Genomic DNA, 19,257 nt, shown 5'->3' with positions numbered 1-19,257 from the left:
CAGAAGGAGAAGAGAGAGAGAAAGGACCACAGAAAATATTTGAAGAGATTATAGTCGAAAACTTCCCTAACATGGGAAAGGAAATAGCCACCCACGTCCAGGAAGTGCAGAGAGTCCCATACAGGATAAACTGAAGGAGAAACCCGCCGAGACACACAGTAATCAAATTGGCAAAAATTAAAGACAAAGAAAAATTAGTGAAAGCAGCAAGGGAAAAATGACAAATAACATACAAGGGAACTCCCATAAGGTTAACAGCTGATTTCTCAGCAGAAACTCTACAAGCCAGAAGGTAGTGGCATGACATATATAAAGTGATGAAAGGGAAGAACCTACAACCAAGATTACTCTACCCGGCAAGGATCTCATTCAGATTCGATGGAGAAATCAAAAGCTTTACAGACAAGCAAAAGCTAAGAGAATTCAGCATCACCAAACCAGCTCTACAACAAATGCTAAAGGAACTTCTCTAAGTGGGAAACACAAGAGAAGAAAAGGAGCTACAAAAACAAACCCAAAACAATTAAGAAAATGGTAATAGGAACATATGTATCGATAATTACCTTAAACGTGAATGGATTAAATGCTCCAACCAAAAGACACAGGCTTGCTGAATGGATACAAAAACAAGACCCTATATAAATGCTGTCTACAAGAGATCTACTTCAGACCTAGGGACACATACAGACTGAAAGTGAGGGGATGGAAAAAGATATTCCACGCAAATGGAAATCAAAAGAAAACTGGAGTAGCAATACTCATACCATGTAAAATCGACTTTAAAATAAAGAATGTTACAAGAGACAAGGAAGGACACTACATAATGATCAAGGAATCAATCCAAGAAGAAGATATAACAATTAAAAATATATATGCACCCAACATAGGAGCACCTCAATACATAAGGCAACTGTTAACAGCTATAAAAGAGGAAATCGACAGTAACACAATAATAGTGGGGGACTTTAACACCTCACTTACACCAATGGAAAGATCATCCAAACAGAAAATTAATAAGGAAACACAGGATTTAAATGACACAATAGACCAGACAGATTTGATATTTACAGGACATTCCATGCAAAAACAGCAGATTACACTTTCTTTTCAAGTGCACACGGAACATTCTCCAGGATAGATCACATCTTGGGTCACAAATCAAGCCTTAATAAATTTAAGAATATTGAAATCATATCAAGCATCTTTTCTGACCACAATGCTATGTGATTAGAAATCAATTACAGTGAATAAACCCATAAAAAGCACAAACATATGGAGGCTACACAATACGTTACTAAATAACCAAGAGATCACTGAAGAAATCAAAGAGGAAATAAAAAAATACCTATATACAAATGACAATGAAAACAGAATGATCCAAAACCTATGGGATGCAGCAAAAGCAGTTCTAAGAGGTAAGTTTATAGCAACACAAGCCTACCTCAAGAAACAAGAAAAATCTCAAATAAACAATCTAACCTTACACCTAAAGGAACTAGAGAAAGAAGAACAAACAAAACCCAAAGTTAGTAGAAGGAAAGAAATCATAAAGATCAGAGCAGAAATAAATGAAATAGAAACAAAGAAAACAATAGCAAAGATCAATAAAACTAAAAGCTGGTTCTTTGAGAAGATAAACAAAATTGATAAACCATTAGCCAGACCCATCAAGAAAAAGAGGGAGAGGACTCAAATCAATAAAATTAGAAATGAAAAAGGAGTAGTTACAACAGACACTGCAGAAATACAAAGCATCCTAAGAGACTACTACAAGCAACTCTATGCCAATAAAATGGACAACCTGGAAGAAATGGACAAATTCTTAGAAAGGTATAACCTTCCAAGACTGAACCAGGAAGAAATAGAAAATATGAACAGACCAATCACAAGCAATGAAATTGAAACTGTGATTAAAAAATCTTCCAACAAACAGAAGTCCAGGACCAGATGGCTTCACAGGTGAATTCTATAAGACATTTAGAGAAGAGCTAACACCCATCCTTCTCAAACTCTTCCAAAAAATTGCAGAGGAAGGAACACTCCCAAACTCATTCTATGAGGCCACCATCACCCTGATACCAAAACCAAAGATACTACAAAAAAATAAAATTACAGACCAATATCACTGATGAATATAGATGCAAAAATCCTCAACAAAATACTAGCAAACAGAATCCAACAACACATTAAAAGGATCATACACCATGATCAAGTGGGATTTATCCCAGGGATGCAAGGATTCTTCAATATACGCAAATCAATCAATGTGATACACCATATTAACAAATTGAAGGATAAAAACCATACGATCATCTCAATAGATGCAGAAAAAGCTTTTGACAAAATTCAACACCCATTTATGATAAACACTCTCTAGAAAGTAGGCACAGAGGGAACGTTCCTCAACATAATAAAGACCATATATGACAAGCCCACAGCAAACATCATTCTCAATGGTGAAAAACTGAAGAAAAATCAAAACAAAACTGGAGTAGCAATACTCATACCAGGTAAAATAGACTTTAAAATAAAGAATGTTACAAGAGACAAGGAAGGACACTACATAATGATCAAGGGATCAATCCAAGAAGATATAACAATTAAAAATATATATGCACCCAACATAGGAGCACCTCAATACATAAGGCAACTGTTAACAGCTATAAAAGAGGAAACATAGTTTCCTCTACATCTGTGTCTCAATTTCTGCCCTGCAAACCAGTTCATCTGTACCATTTTTCTAGGTTCCACATATATGTGTTAATATATGATATTTGTTTTTCTATTTCTGACTTACTTCACTCTGTATGACAGTCTCTAGATCTTACCATGTCTCTACAAATGACCCAATTTTGTTCCTTTTTATGGCTGAGTAATATTCCATCATAGTTTTGGAAGTCCTAGCCATGGCAATCAGGGAAGAAAAAGAAATAAAAGGAATACAAATTGGAAAAGAAGAAGTAAAACTGTCACTGTTTGCAGATGACATGATACTATACATAAAGAATCCTAAAGATGCCACCAGAAAACTACTAGAGCTAATCAATGAATTTGGTAAAGTAGCAGGATATAAAATTAATGCACACAAATCTCTGGCATTCCTATACACTAATGATGAAACATCTGAAAGAGAAATTAAGGAAACACTCCCATTTAGCACTGCAACAAAAAGAATAAAATACCTAGGAATAAACCTACCTAGGGAGACAAAAGACCTGTATGCAGAAAACTATAAGACACTGATGAAAGAAATTAAAGATGACACCAATAGATGGAGAGATATACCATGTTCTTGGATTGGAAGAATCAACATTGTGAAAATGACTATACTTCCCAAAGCAATCTACAGATTCGATGCAATCCCTATCAAATTACCAATGGCATTTTTTACAGAACTAAAAGCATCTTAACATTTGTATGGCGACACAAAAGACCCCGAATAGCCAAAGCAGTCTTGAGGGAAAAAAATGGAGCTGGAAGAATCAGACTCCCTGACTTCAGACTATACTACAAAGCTACAGTAATCAAGACAATATGGTACTGGCACAAAAACAGAAACATAGATCTATGGAACAGGATAGAAAGCCTAGAGATATAACCACACACCTATGGTCAAGTAATCTATGACAAAGGAGACAAGAGAAAAAACAGTCTCTTCAATAAGTGGTGCTGGGAAAACTGGACAGCTACATGTAAAAGAATGAAATTAGAACACTCCCTAACACCATACACAAAAATAAACTCAAAATGGATTAGAGACCTAAATGTAAGACTGGACACTATAAAACTCTTAGAGGAAAACATAGGAAGAACACTCTTTGACATAAATCACAGCAAGATCTTTTTTGATCTACCTCCTAGAGTAATCGAAATAAAAACAAAAATAAACAAATGGGACCTAATGAAATTAAAAGCTTTTGCACAGCAAAGGAAACTACAAACAAGACAAAAAGACAACCCTCAGAAATATGTGCAAACGAATCAACGGACAAAGGATTAATCTCCAAAATATATAAACAGCTCATGCAGCTCAATATTAAAAAAACAAACAACCCAATCCAAAAATGGGCAGAAGACCTAAATAGACAATTCTCCAAAGAAGACATACAGATGGCGAAGAAGCACATGAAAAGCTGCTCAACATCACTAATTATTAGAGAAATGCAAGTCAAAACTACAATGAGGTATCACCTCACACCAGTTAGAATGGGCATCATGAGAAAATCGACAAAAAACAAATGCTGGAGAGGGTGTGGAGAAAAGGGAACGCTCTTGCACTGTTGGTGGGAATGTAAATTGATACAACCACTATGGAGAACAGTATGGACGTTCCTTAAAAAACTAAAAATAGAATTACCGTATGACCCAGCAATCCCACTACTGGGCATATACCTAGAGAAAACCATAATTCAAAAAGACACATGCACCCCAATGTTCATTGCAGCACTATTTACAATAGCCAGGACATGGAAGCAACCTAAATGTCCATCGACAGACGAACGAATAAAGAAGATGTGGTACATATATACAATGGAATATTACTCAGCCATAAAAAGGAACAAAATTGGGTCATTTGTAGAGACATGGTAAGATCTAGAGACTGTCATACAGAGTGAAGTCGGTCAGAAATAGAAAAACAAATATCATATATTAACACATATATGTGGAACCTAGAAAAATGGTACAGATGAACTGGTTTGCAGGGCAGAAATTGAGACACAGATGTAGAGAACAAACATATGGACACCAAGGGGGGAAAGTGGCGGGGAGGGTGGTGGTGGGATGAATTGGGATTGACATGTATACACTGATGTGTACAAAATGGATAACTAATAAGAACCTTCTGTATAAAAAACAAAAACAGAAACAAAAACAACTCAAAGTATTGTTTGCATGGACCTAACGTAGTCTGAATTTTCCAGAATGTCACTGCCATGTAGATTGTATGTTGTTGTGTCCAGAAATTTATCAAACATGTTCATTATTCTGGAGAACCACATCCCAGTGTACAGCACGCATGTGTGGTCCTTCTGTTGCCATGAAACACCTGCACCATCTGCATCTGTAGACGTGTATTCACGGTGATCCTACACTGAGGAACAGCAACCTGCCTACCTCATTCTACCTTCTAGTTTAGACATGTCCCACCATTTATACAGTGAAATACAGTCTTTGATTATGGATCACTTTCCTTTATTTCTCCTTTGTATTGTATTTAGAGAATTATGTTATATTGTAAATGTATTTATTTAATGTATGTATTTATGTATATACTAACTTTGAATTTCATTTCAGAAATGAAAGGGGCATTGGATCTGGCGGTGTTGAGAACCCTTAGTTTGGAGAAAAACACATTGATCTAGGAGTCAGAAAGCTAACTTTTAATCACAGCCCCTGTGAAATCCAGGAAGTCCCTTCACTCCTCTGAGCCTCTGCTGCCACACCTGGAAAATGGGTTCCAGCCCCTGTCCTGCTCACCCTCCAGGGCCACGGTGGGCATTGCATGACACTGTGGGGGAACCCCTGCTGGCATCAAGCACTACATGGAGGGTATTTTGGTCATGTGGCTGTCACAGAAGAAAAAACGTAGGGGGTGCCTGCTTCCTTCTTCCCTGTCACCAAAAAACAGAACTTAGGAATAAAGAAATCATTTATATTAGGAGCATTCTTGACACAAATCTACTGTGTAGACTCTCTCAGTTCAGGCACTTTCTGAAGACCAACCTTGAGCGCTCACCTGGTGCCTTGCCTGACAGGTACACAGTAAGTACTTTTGATATGAATTTAATTTGGGGCTCTACAACTTAAAGAGCTAAACTTAGAGAAAATCTAAGAAAAAATGAAAATTATGTGAATTCACAGAACAGGTCCTTTTTGTTCAAGAACTGTTAAATGAATGGAAATCCTTTCTCTGAGGGGGAAAAAAAAAACCCATCTGAACTTAACTATTTTAAAGATGCAGGAGATTTTTACATGAAGGACGGTACGTGGGCTTTCATTTTTGACAGAAGAAATTAGCAGCAAGGGTGCATTCTTTTAGGAATAACTAAAATCTAGGAATTGCTACACTGGCTACCAAAGTGCTTTAAAATGCGCTTTCCTTTCAAGTCTTGAAAATAGAAATCTGTGGAGGCTCTGTCTAATGATGACAGCAGAGTTCATCTCTCTCCCCTCCTCTCCTTCTTGCCTGTACATTTCTCTTTATCTCTAAGAATCTAAGAGTAAAAGAGACTACGAAACAAGACAGAAATAATTGCCTCCAATGGTCACCTTCAGAGTGCTTAGTAATGACAACAAACAAAACCTTTAGGTTATTGTTTTTAGAAACCAGAGCATTTTCAACCCTTAAGTTGTCAAGAAAATATGCTCCAGGGAAAGATAATAATCAAGAAGCCTGTCGTCCGTCTCCTTAGTGACAAAATAATCTTCAGTAGATCTATCTCCTAATTTGCTAGCATCTGGAAAGAATCAAAAGCCATCTTTGTCTTTTGTTGATCAATAAAAACTGCCAGGGTAGCATGAACAGGAGACTCAAAGTGCTGTAGAGTATAAAATGGAAGGGAGTAAAGGGACATTACCTTCAATTACATGGCAATGTATCTAATTTGGATATAGATTTTCTACTTTTGAAATAAACAACTTTTCCACAGCAACTGGCGCCCAGCACACAATAGCTGTCTACAACCCTTTACCCTACCAGGAGCTTGAGCCAAAGCAGAGAAAATAAAGGAAGACGTTTATGGCACTTTATTCCATGTCCCAACACAGCAGCCTGCTGCCACCGAGACACTCACGTGCCTCTACTGTCCACTCTAATAGCTTAATAAGACGAATCCTCAGAAGGAAAACAGACACCTGAGAATGGTTCCAAGAAAAATCTGACTTCATAAAGGCTGTTTGCAACTCCCACTGGGCAGAGTGGAGCAGGCACTACGATTAGGATGTGCACTCAAGCAGTGCCACTTGGAGATTTTCTACAGCCTCTTGGAATCAGTTCCTTCACTGAAATGCCAATGAGCCATGAAACCAAGCAGGGAGCTATGGACCAGGAACAGGTCCAGGTCATGTAGGCGGCCAACAACTGGAGGGGGCACGTGGCACTAGGAGCCCGGATGGCTAAGCTCCTTTTAGCACTGAGCTCGGGGCACATGGACCCCTTGCTGGTCCCACCCTCAGGGCATACTTTAACAACTCAGGATGCAACCTGGAGATAGTGATGGAGGAAAATCCAAAGACAATATAAAAAGGAATGAGGTAGCCGAGGCCACACCAAAGGACTCAGAAGGTCGCAGGGTAGAAATGTGACAGGATACATTTACAATGGAAATGCTAAGGCAAGCAGCTGGAAATGTGCCTAAACAGATACAACCTGACATGTAAACCATAGGAAGAATATTTTTTTATGCTGCTGCAGATTTAGAAATCTTTTATTTTTTAAATTATCTTACAGTAACAGTTTTTTGTTGTTGTACAGTTCTATGAATTTTAACACAAACATAGAGAAGTGTAGCACCAAAATCGATACTGAACAGTTCCATCACCCCCCAAAACTCCCCTATGCTATCCCTTTCTGCTCACACCCTTCCCCACCCTATCCCTTGTCAACCACATTTCCATCACTGTATTTCTGCCTTCCAGATTGTGGCATAAATGAGATTATAGAGTATGGGACCTTTGAGACTGGCTTCTTTCACTCAACATAACACCCCTGAGATTCACCTGAGTTGTGGTGTGTATCAACAGTTGATCTGTTTCTACTGCTTAATTAACAAATACAGGCGGACCTGGGAGATACTGCAGGTTCAGTTCCAGAACACTACAATAAAGCAAGTACTGCAATCAAGCAAGTCACAGCCATTGTTTGGTTGCTGTGCATATAATAGTTATGTTTATAATGCATATAAAAGTTATGTTTACATTATACTTTAGTCTAATAAGTGTGCAGTAGCATTATGTCTAAAAAAAACACGTACATACCTTAATTAAAAAATACTTTATACTACAAAGCTACAGTAATCAAAACAGTATGGTACTGGCACAAAAACAGACATATAGATCAATGGAACAGGACAGAAAGCCCAGAAATAAACCCACACACTTATGGTCAATTAATCTATGACAAAGGAGGCAAGAATAGACAATGGAGAAAAGACAGTCTCTTCACTAAGTGGTACTGGGAAAACTGGACAGCTACATGTAAAAGAATAAAATTAGAACATTCTCTAACACCATATAGAAAAACAAACTCAAAATGGATTAAAGACCTAAATGTAAGACCAGATACTATGAAACTCCTAGAGAAAAACATAGGCAGGACACTCTTTGACATGAATTTCAGCAATATTTTTTTTGGATCCATCTCCTAGAGTAATGGAAATAAAAACAAAAATAAACAAATGGGACCTAATTAAACTTAAAAGCTTCACAACAAAGGAAAGCATAAACAAAAAGAAAAGACAACCTATGGACTGGGAGAAAATATTTGCAAACGATGCTACCAACAAGGGATTAATGTTCAAAATATACAAACAGCTCATACAGCTTAATATCAAAAAAAAAAAACCCAATTAAAAAATGGGTAGAAGACCTAAACAGACATTTCTCCAAAGAAGACATACAGATGGCCAACAGGCATATGAAATGATGCTCAATGTCGTTAATTATTAGAGAAATGCAAATCAAAACTACTATGAGGTACCACCTCACTCCAGTCAGAATGGCCATCATCAAAAAATCTACAAATAATAAATGGTGGACAGGGTGTGGGGAAAGGCAACCTTCCAAACTGTTGGTAGAAAGGTAAATTGGTGCAGCCACTATGAAGAACAGTATTGAGGTTCCTTAAAAAACTAAAAATAGAGTTAGCATATGATCCATCAATCCCACTCCTGGGCATATATCTAGAGAAAACTCTAATTTGAAAAGATACATGCACCGCAAAGTTCATAGCAGAACTATTCACAATAGCCAAGACATGGAAACAACCTAAATGTCCATCAACAGATGAATGGATAAAGAAGATGTGGTACATATATATGATGGAATACTACTCAGCCATAAAAAAGAATGAAATAATGCCATTTGAAGCTACATGGATAGACCTAGAGATTATCATACTAAGTGAAGTAAACCAGACAAAGACAAATATTGTATGATATCACTTGTATGTGGAATCTAAAAAAATAATACAAAAAAAACTATTTACAAAACAGAAATAGACTCACAGACATAGAAAACAAACTTACGGCCACCAAAGGGGAAAGCTGGGGAAGGGATAAATTAACAGTTTGGGATTAACATACATATACTACTACTATATATAAGACAGATAAACAACAAGGACCTACTATATAGTACAGGGAACTGTATTCAATATCTTGTAATAACCTATAATGGGAAAGAATCTGAAAAAGAATATATATATGTGTGTGTGTGTATATATATATATATATATATGCACATACATATATACGTATAGCTGAGTCACTTTACTGTACATCTGAAACTAACATAACATTGTAAATTAACTATAATTTTAAAAATTTCTTCATATAAAGAATACCTTTATTGTTAAAAAAATGCTAACAATCATCTGACAATGCAGGGTTGCCACAAACATTCAATTTATAAAAGAACACAATTATCTGCAAAGTGCAGTAAAGTAAGGCGCAGTAAAACAAGGTCTGCCTGTATACTGTATGAATGTATTGATATCACAGTTTATCCATTCACCTGCTGAGGGATGTTTTGGTTGTTTCTAGTTTTTGACAATTATGAATAGAACCACTATAAACATTCATGTACAGGTTTTTATATGGACAATTCTTTTGTTTCTCTAGGATGAATACCCAGGAGTGGTACTGCTGGGTATTATGGTAAGTGTATATTTAGTTTCATATGGAACTGCCAAAATATTTTCCAGGATGGCTGTAGTATCTTGCTTTCCGTCTAACAATATAAGCAATATAAAAGTTCCAGTTGCTCCACATCATTGGCAGCACTTGGTATTGTCGGTATTTTAAATTTTAGTCATTTTAATAGGTCTGTAGAGGTATCCCACTATATATGGTTTTAATCTGCATTTCCCTAATGGTTAATGATGCTGACCATTGTTTCATTGCTTATTTGCCATCCTTATGTCCTTTTTAGGGAAGCGTCTGTTCAATCCTTTGCCCATTTAAAAATTATGTTTGTTTTATTTTTGCTGCCTTTTGCAAGTTCTTTATATATTCTGGATATGAGTCCTTTGTTGGATATCTAATTTGCAAATACTTTCTCCTAGGCTGTGGCTTCTTTTTGAAAATTCTGTTATAGTGTATTTTGCAGAAAAAAAATTTAATTTTGATTAAGTCCGATATATAAATCTTTCCTCTTAGGGATCTTGCTTTTGGTGTCATGTCTAAGAACTATCTGCCTACCCTGATGTTCAGAATATATCCTGTGTTTTCTTCTAAAACCTTTACTTAAACCTACAATATATTTTGAGTTAATTTTGAATATAAAGTATGAGATTTAGGTTAATGTTCCTTTTTTTTTGCATATGGATAGACAACTATTCCAGCACTATTTGTTGAAAAGGTTATCCTTTCTCCATTGAATTTCTTTAGCACCTCTGTCAAAAATCAAAAGGCCGTATGTGTGTCAGTCTATTGAACTCTTTAATCTGTTCCATTGATCTATATGTCTATCCCTTCACCAATACCACAGTTTTTATTACTGTAGCTTTATTTTAATCTTAAATTTGAGTAATGTGATTCCTCCCGTTAGACTTCTTTTTCAAAACAGTTTTTGCTACCCTAGTTCCTTTGCCCTTCCATATAAATTTTAAAATCAGTTTATTTGTATCTACAATATTTGCAATATAGCACATTCCTTTTTGGTAAAGGGGATAAGCAAGTGCCTGAGATGGGATGGAGGTTGTTGGTAAATATAGAAGGCACACTCTAGAAGTGAAGGGGATGGCAGTTAAAAAAAAGACAAAGGTCAAAAACTAAGAAGACAAATAACTGATCTGTTCTGAGCTCACTCTTTGTTATCAGAGTTCTAGTAGGTAATGAACAGCAGCATAGGGTTGTGTTGAGGTCCATGATGAACCATGAATTATTAGCAGCAAATGTGGACTCCTCCTCAAAAATCACATGTGAAGAGCTCTCCAGAGACTGAAATGGAGAGGCAGTGGCACCACAGGTTTAGCAGTGCTCAACTGGGCACGAGAAGTATGTAATCAGAGATTGTTTCCTCTCCAAATAATGAGAGACTGATTAGCTTAATTCCCTTCATTTAAGATGATTAGGACAAAATAATCTGATTTATAGATTTACTAACTACAAGACACACACAGAGCCAATTTTCAAAAACGTACATATGAAGTAAAATGTTTTAATCCTAAAGCAGCATTCAACTGAATACTGTTTGGTGACTCAGAAGGTATTTCAAGACCCCAAAGTATCTTTGCATCATCCTTAGTGCATCAAAAAGGTTCTGCTTCTTTAACCTTGCTACAGTCTGAATTCTGGATGGAGGGGAGCTCTTTTTGAGCTTCTACCCTTTTCACGCAAGCCTAGGTTTCTTAGGTGGATTAAGTGAGCTGAACACAAATTCTGTGGGAGACAGAGATCCCAGATCTCCAAATTTAAACAGAGGTTTGCTCACCTGATTGTGAATCCAGAGAGCAGGAGGGTGGTTTGTGTATTTCACTGCCAATTCTATCATTCTCTCCTGTTCTAGCAGTCTGGGGCTGGAGCATATTGAGAACCCACCAACCACAGAGACTCCTGGGATAAAGAAGTCAACCCTAAAAGGAAAGGCAAGTAAATGACTATTGTTGAAGCAATTTTAAAAGTGGGTAGTAAGGTAAACAAAACTGACAAACTTTTAGCTAGACTAAGAAAAAAGGATAAAAAAATAAAATTACTAAAATCAAGAATGAATGATGGGACATAATCACCAACCTCACCAAAAAAAAAAAAAAAAAAAAGATTATAAAGGAATTCTATGAATAAGATAAAAAATTAGTTAACTCAGATGATATGGACTCATTCCTTGAAAGACACAAATTACCTAACTGGATTCAAGAAGAAACTGAAAATCTGAACAGACCCATAATAAGTAAATGGATTGAATTAGTAATTTTAAAACTTCCCACAAGAAAAAAATAGGTCCAGATGGCAGCACTGGTGAACTCTACCAAACATTTAAAGAAGAATTAATGCTAATCTTTCACAAATACTTCCACAAAAACCAGAAAAGAACATTTTCCAACTTATTCTATGAGGTCAATTACCCTGATACCAAAACCAGACAAAGCTATCACAAGAAAAGAAACTATAGATCAACATCCCTTGTGAATATAGATGCAAAAATCCCAGAAATACAAGATTGGTTTAACATACAGAAATCAATCCAATGAAATAAACCCACTTAATAGAATAAAGGACAAAACCCATGTGATCATCTCAACAGATGCAAAAATGGCATCTGACAAAATTCAATACCCTTACATAATAAAAATACTCAACAAACCAGGAATAAATGTGAACTTCCTCAACATGATAAAGGCAACTATAAAATATCTACAGCCAACATCATATTTAACCTTGAAAGGCCAAAAACTCCCCCACTAAGAACAGAAACAAGACAAAGATGTCTGCTCTGACCACTTCTACTCAACATTGTACTAAAGGTTCTAGCCAAGGCAATTAAGCAAGAAAATGAAATAAAAGGCATCCAGATTGGAGGGAAAGAAGTTGCAGATGACTTAATATTGTATATAGAAAATTCCAAGGAATTTACTATAAATATATTAGACTAATAAATAAGTTCAAATAAGGCTGCAGGATTTAAAATCAGTAATAAAAACCAATTTTACTTCTACACACTAGCAATGAACAATTTAAATGTGAAATTAAGAAAAATAATTCTATTTATAATAGAATAAAATAATAAAATAACTGGGAATAATCTTAGAAAAAGTTTAAGATTTGTACACTGAAAACTACAAAACACTGTTGAAAAAAATCAAAGAAGATCTAAATAAACAGAAAGGCTTCTCATGCTCATGGACTAGGAGACCTAACACTGTTAAGACGGCATTAGTGCCCAAAGTGATCTACAGATTCAATACAATACCTATCAAACCCTAGCTGGTTTCTTTGCAGAAACTGACAAGTTGATCATAAAACTGATATGAAATTCAAGGAACCCAGAATCACAGAAGAATAAATTTGGAGGATTCATACCTTCTGATTTCAAAACTTATTATAAATCTACAGTAATGAGGACACTGTGTACTAGTGTAAGGACAGGCGTATATATCAATGGCAAAGAACTGAGAATCCAGAAATAAACTCTTAGATTTATGGTTGATTTTCAACAACAATACCAACACAATTCAATGGCAAAAGAATAGTCTTTTCAACAAGTCGTGCTGGTTTTGTAGTAATCTATAAAGGAAAAGAACCTGAAAACGAATATATATATATATGTGTGTGTGTGTGTGTATATATATACACACACACACACACACACACACATATATATAAATAACTGAATCACTTTGCTGTACACCTGAAACTAACACCACATCGTAAATCAACTATACTTCAATTAAAACAAACAAACAAGTGGTGCTGTGACAACTGAATAGCCACACAAAAAGAATAAAGTTGGACCCCTACCTCACACCATATACAAACATTAACTCAGATCACAGACTTAAATATAAAAGCTAAAATTATAAACTCTTAGAAGACTTACACAGGAGTAACTCTTCATGGCAACAGATACTTAGAAATGACACTAAAACACAAAGGTCAAAGAAAAAATGGAGAAACTAGACTGCATAAAATGAAAAACTTTGTGCCACAAATGATACCATCAAGAAAAGATGACCCTTAGAATGGGAGAAAATATTTTCAAATCATGTATCTAATAAGGGACTTGGATATACATTATATAAAGAACTCTTAACAAGTCAGTAATAAAAAGACAACTCAAGTAAAAAATGGGCAAAGGATTTGTACAAACGTTTCTCCAAAGAAAATATACAAATGGTTAATAAGTACATGAAAAATGAAGATATACAAATGGTTAATAAGTACATGAAAAATCCTCAACATCATTAGTTATTAGGGAAAGGCAAATCAAAATCACAATGGGCTACCACTTCACACTCACTAGGACGGATGGCTAATCAAAAAGACAATACCAAGTGTGAGTGAGGATCAGAGAAATCAGAACCCTTACACATCGCTGATGGGAATGTAAAATGGTCTTGCCACTTTAGAAAACAATTTGGCAGTGGCTGAAAATGTTAAACATATGTGACCAGCAATTCCACTCCTAGGTATATACCGAAGAGAAAAAAATATATACGTCCACTCAAAAACATGTACATGAATGTTCATAGCAGCATTATTGATAATAGTCTAAAAGTTTCAAAATAATCTAAACATCTGTCAACTGAAGAATGCATAAACAAAATGTGGTACATCCACACGACGGAATTAAATACTGATCACATGCCGCCACATCGATGGACAACGAAATTATGTTAAGTTAAAGAAACCAGTCACAAAAAAAGATCACATATTGTATATTTCTATTGATATTAAATGTCCAGAATAGGCAAATCTGCAAAGACAGAAAGTAGAACAGTGGTTGCCTAAGAGGGTGAGGATGGGGACTGAATGATAATCAGTACAGAGTTTCTTTCTGGGATGATGAGAACGTTGTACAATTTGTCTGGGCTGATTGATCACTGTACAGTTCTGTGAATATACGAGAAATCACTGAACTGTACACTTTAAATGCGTGAATTTTATGATATGTAAAGTATATCTCAATAAAAGTTTTTAAAAAGTGTGGGGGAAAAAATGGCAACAAACACTCTCTCACTGGCATTTGAAAAACTAAACAGGCTGATGCGGGCTCCTAAGTTCCAAGAGTCTCATTTTCCTTCTCTTCTAACCATTCTCCTGTAGTCGAGAACTCTTGTGAGTCTCAAGCCTTCTACTGAATTGAATTCTACGCCACAGAAACTTTTTGGGGGGGGGTGGGGATTCTAGGAAATGCAACAAATCTAGTCACATACAAGGAAAGAGAAACTTATTAGAAACTGGGACCACAGGAAATTCTCATCTCCATATCCAGGAAACTCAAATATCCAATATAGCTGTTTCTCAGCCATCAAAGAGCGATAGTATTAAAAAAAAGCAATAGTATCATTTCCCTCCAGTTGCTTCCCTACCAGCAGGCTTACACGAAAAGCACTTGATGTTCTCTCCTGATTTGATCTATGTATGGCCTTAAAAGATGTTCTCTTCTCATCTCTGGCCTTAGATATCTGGTCATTTCTTCATAGTCTTAGAAAACCAGTTCTGCACTGGAAGTGCTCCAGAAAAGGTCCCCAGGCTGTTTTTGCATTTATTCACTTCCTTCTTTCCCATGAATACTCTAATTTCCCTTCCATTTCAGACAAGATACAAATTTTAAAAAACTATAGCTAACATTTATTAACACAGTTGCTATGTGCTTTCAGAGAAGAGGTAAATGGCATCTCCATAGCTTCTGTGTTTAAAAAAATTAATCTCTGAGCTACTTTTGCTGCTTTATCTCCTGAACTATAGCACCCTCTGCTGCTTGATGGTGGTAAAGACCTTTCTCTCAGGTGAGTGAAAGGGAATCCCTCTTCTCTAGTAACTCTGGAAACCCTTTGCCTTTAAAAGGACTCCTTCAGGAAATGCTACAGAAGAACCTCATCTGAATGGATTTAAGAAAATATGTACAATACGTATTTAATAAAACATCTTTCCAAGAAAGAATTAAGTTTTAAACACACAAGTGTGTGCGCGCACATGCACCCCTTTAAAAATGCCCTCTGCAGGATTAGCACCCAGATGAGTGAGTACATGAAGAGCGGAGAGAAAGGACCTAGTTCTGTAGTGAAGCGCACATATCCACATCCAATGTGACACACCAGGCAGCCCCATCCTGCCCCAGGGCCCAGCACAGAGCAGGCACACAAACCACAGCCGAATGAGAATGCTTTACCCTGAGATCCCAAAACTCTTTAGCCGTCAGCTACCGTACTCGGCAAACGTGACAGACGGCATCTGCCCACCATGAACAGGCACTGGGGTTGGTGTTGCAGGTAAAGATGCAACTATGTCTTGGTTCCTGCCCTCAAAAAACTCCCAAATGGGAGGAAAATTAACAAATAAACACGATTAATGGGGCTATGAAAAAATCTGCTTGGCAGAGAGAAAACGCTCATCATTTGAGATCTGTCTGGAAGTACCTGTACTTAGTACAGGTTTCTTCTTAGCTCCAACATATGTGATCCTGATTTTCTCAGGAAAATACTAATAAAGCCGCTGCTTTATTTAAAAAAAAAACTTGCTTGGGGGGTGGGGCGTGGGGAGGGGAGGCGAGGAAGAAGTAGTCAGTTCCACTAGGGGTGGAGGAATTAGGAAGGACTTCACAGAGGAGTCCTGAAGGACAGTGCTCATCAGACAAGCAGTGGAGGAGGACACCATGTGAACAAAGACGCCGAGGAACGCAGCACTTCCTCAGTGTGGCCCTGTGAGTCAGCGCTGCGAGGCCGTCTATAACCGTCTACAGCGCAGCTGCCCTGCCAGCGGGTGGCGGCGGGAAGAGCCCTATTTCTCTAATCTTGCTCCTCTAATCACTTTCTTCTCAGTGTCCTCCTCCTCTTAGTACAGCCCAGTCACTTGCAAGCGTAAGACCTTGTGTTATCTTGTACGAAGTCAGAGACACACCTTTCTCTCTCCAAAAACGCTGGGGCCTTGCTCCCCGAGGTGTGTTCTGTGCACAGCCCAGGTGTGGCGCACGCACTGACTGTACGCGAGGGGCAGCATCACACGGGGTGGAGTTGTGCACTCGCCCACTCCTCGCAGGTCTGCTGCGCTTCCAACAACAGCCTCACTGCAGGGGAACTGGCAGAGGAGCTAAGAGTTACAATCTGTCCCTTGGGCCTCACCAACACAGATGATCTAACTGACTGTGAAGCATTGGCTACAACAAAAAACAAAACAAACTCTGCCTGACATACCCCAAGACACAAAACTATTACTATTCCCTGTTTAAAGACAGGGAAACGGAAGCCCAGAGCAAGAAGGAAGCCGCCCACATCACAGAGCCAGCAGGTAGAAAAGCGAGCCTTTGGGTCAGGCAGTCTGCAGAGCACAAGGCGTGTGACGCTATGATACAGCCTCCCAGGGGGACAGACCCAACATTGGTGATACTACCAAATCCATTCACTGATACAGCGTATGTGACACCCACCCTGAGTGATTTTATCTTGAGGCTCACAGGGAGACCCTATTTCTATGTATATCACCAGAGAACGATGACATTTTTCTTATCAGATAACAGTTTGCAAACTTACAGTTTGCAAGTGCTAACACACTCGCACGCACACCATGGGAGCAGCAGTGTAACAAAGGCATAGGCTTTTTCTAATCAGGACGCTGGGGTCAGAGTCTTGGCACAATTCTGAGTTGGAGGCAGGGAGATAATGGTGTGCACAGGACACAAACACTTCCCCAGAAGGGAAATGTGGAAAGATAGATCATTACAATTAAAGTTTGCACTTTTCAATGTAATAACTGCTCAACTAGTCTGGAAGGGTAAAAACGCTGCCCTCCCCCCTAAAACAGCCCAAATTCACTTAATATGTATCACTGAACATGTGCAAAGATTGCTGTAAATTGCTTCACAAACGCAAATTATTGCAATCAGCATCTTGTTTTCCAGTTCTAAATTCAAAGGCAAACTATTAACACAAGACTGCTAACTCTTGCTATTATCACATTTGCTATTATCACACATCCTCCTTCTAACAAAACCACATTTCCAGATGGACTGCCAAAATTAGTCAAGTGACTCCTAAGACGACCAAGATTGACATGCCAGAAATTCATTTAGAAATGAATGCTTTATTTAAATAAAGGAAACAGACACCCAAACACACCTTTCCTAAGGAAATACAAGTTTTTATTTACAATTCAACTTGAATCTCAGCTCAGTGAGGCCATTTGTGGGAACAGTGGGACAGCTGGGCTGTTACCCTGTCAGCGTACTGACCAGCTCTCAGAGTCCTGAGTGTGATGTGGGCTGGGCCCCATGGGGGATCCTGATAATAAATTCAGCAAAATATTTCAACTCAACCCAGACAAGTTATGAGGGACACAGGAATTCAGACGAGAGGATGGGAAGCTCTGTGACATACCTGGTTAGAATAACCAGTTTCAGACTGCTGTGTTTACTCTGCATTTGACATAAAGAAGACCGATTTTTAAAAATGGATCAACCCCCAGCAACACATACCTGAAGCACATTAGATTACTGCAGTGCAATCTATTAGCAGCCATTCCTGCAGAATGTAATCAGAGTTGTCAGATCCTCAGACCACAACTAGCTGCTCTATTTCAATCTGGAAAACTCAAGAAGTTCTGGGAGGTACTCCTTGGCATGAACCCTCCCAGAGTCCACCATTAGCCCCACCAAAAAGCCAGGTAGGCTCCAGTGCTGGGTCGCCTCAGGCCAAACAACCAACAGGGAGGGCACTCACCCCACCCATCAGCAGACAAGCAGATTAAAGTTTTACTGAGCTCTGCCCATCAGAGCAACACCCAGCTATACCCACCAACAGTCCCTCCCATCAGGAAGCTTGCACAAGCCTCTTAGATAGCCTCATCCACCAGAAGGCAGACAGCAGAAGGCAACAAGAACTACAATTCTGCAGCCTGTGGAACGAAAACCACATTCACAGAAAGATAGACAAGATGAAAAGGCAGAGGGCTATGTACCAGATGAAGGAACAAGATAAAACCCCAGAAAAACAATGAAGTGGAGATAGGCAACCTTCCAGAAAAAGAATTCAGAATAAAGATAGTGAAGATGATCCAGGATCTCGGAAAAAGAATGGAGGCAAAGATCAAGAAGACGCAAGAAACGTTTAACAAAGACCTAGAAGAATTAAAGAACAAACAAACAGAGATGAACAATACAATAACTGAAATGAAAAATACACTAGAAGGGATCAATAGCATAATAACTGAGGCAGAAAAAAGGATAAGTGACCCGGAAGACAGAATGGTGGAATTCATTGCCACAGAACAGAATAAAGAAAAGAGAATGAAAAGAAATGAAGAAAGCCTAAGAGACCTCTGGGACAACATTAAACGTACCAACATTCGCATTATAGGGGTCCCAGAAGAAGAAGAGAGAGAGAAA

General features: G+C 37.8%; 1 protein-coding gene across 5 annotated transcripts in view; it reads right to left on the bottom strand.

The window, feature by feature from the left end:
• Positions 1 to 19,257, bottom strand: part of OXNAD1 (oxidoreductase NAD binding domain containing 1) — a 54,919-nt gene that overhangs the window by 4,335 nt on the left and 31,327 nt on the right. For all 5 annotated transcript variants that reach the window (XM_061193696.1, XM_061193698.1, XM_061193697.1 and 2 more), the window contains one exon: positions 11,653 to 11,794. In XM_061193696.1, the coding sequence (XP_061049679.1) occupies positions 11,653 to 11,794 (142 nt within the window). The remainder of the gene's footprint in view (positions 1 to 11,652; positions 11,795 to 19,257) is intronic.

The sequence above is a fragment of the Eubalaena glacialis genome, chromosome 6, assembly GCF_028564815.1.
Source record: "Eubalaena glacialis isolate mEubGla1 chromosome 6, mEubGla1.1.hap2.+ XY, whole genome shotgun sequence".
Taxonomy (NCBI): domain Eukaryota; kingdom Metazoa; phylum Chordata; class Mammalia; order Artiodactyla; family Balaenidae; genus Eubalaena; species Eubalaena glacialis.
The sequence above is the reverse complement of the archived record's forward strand: the minus strand, read 5'-3'. Positions and strand labels throughout refer to the sequence as shown.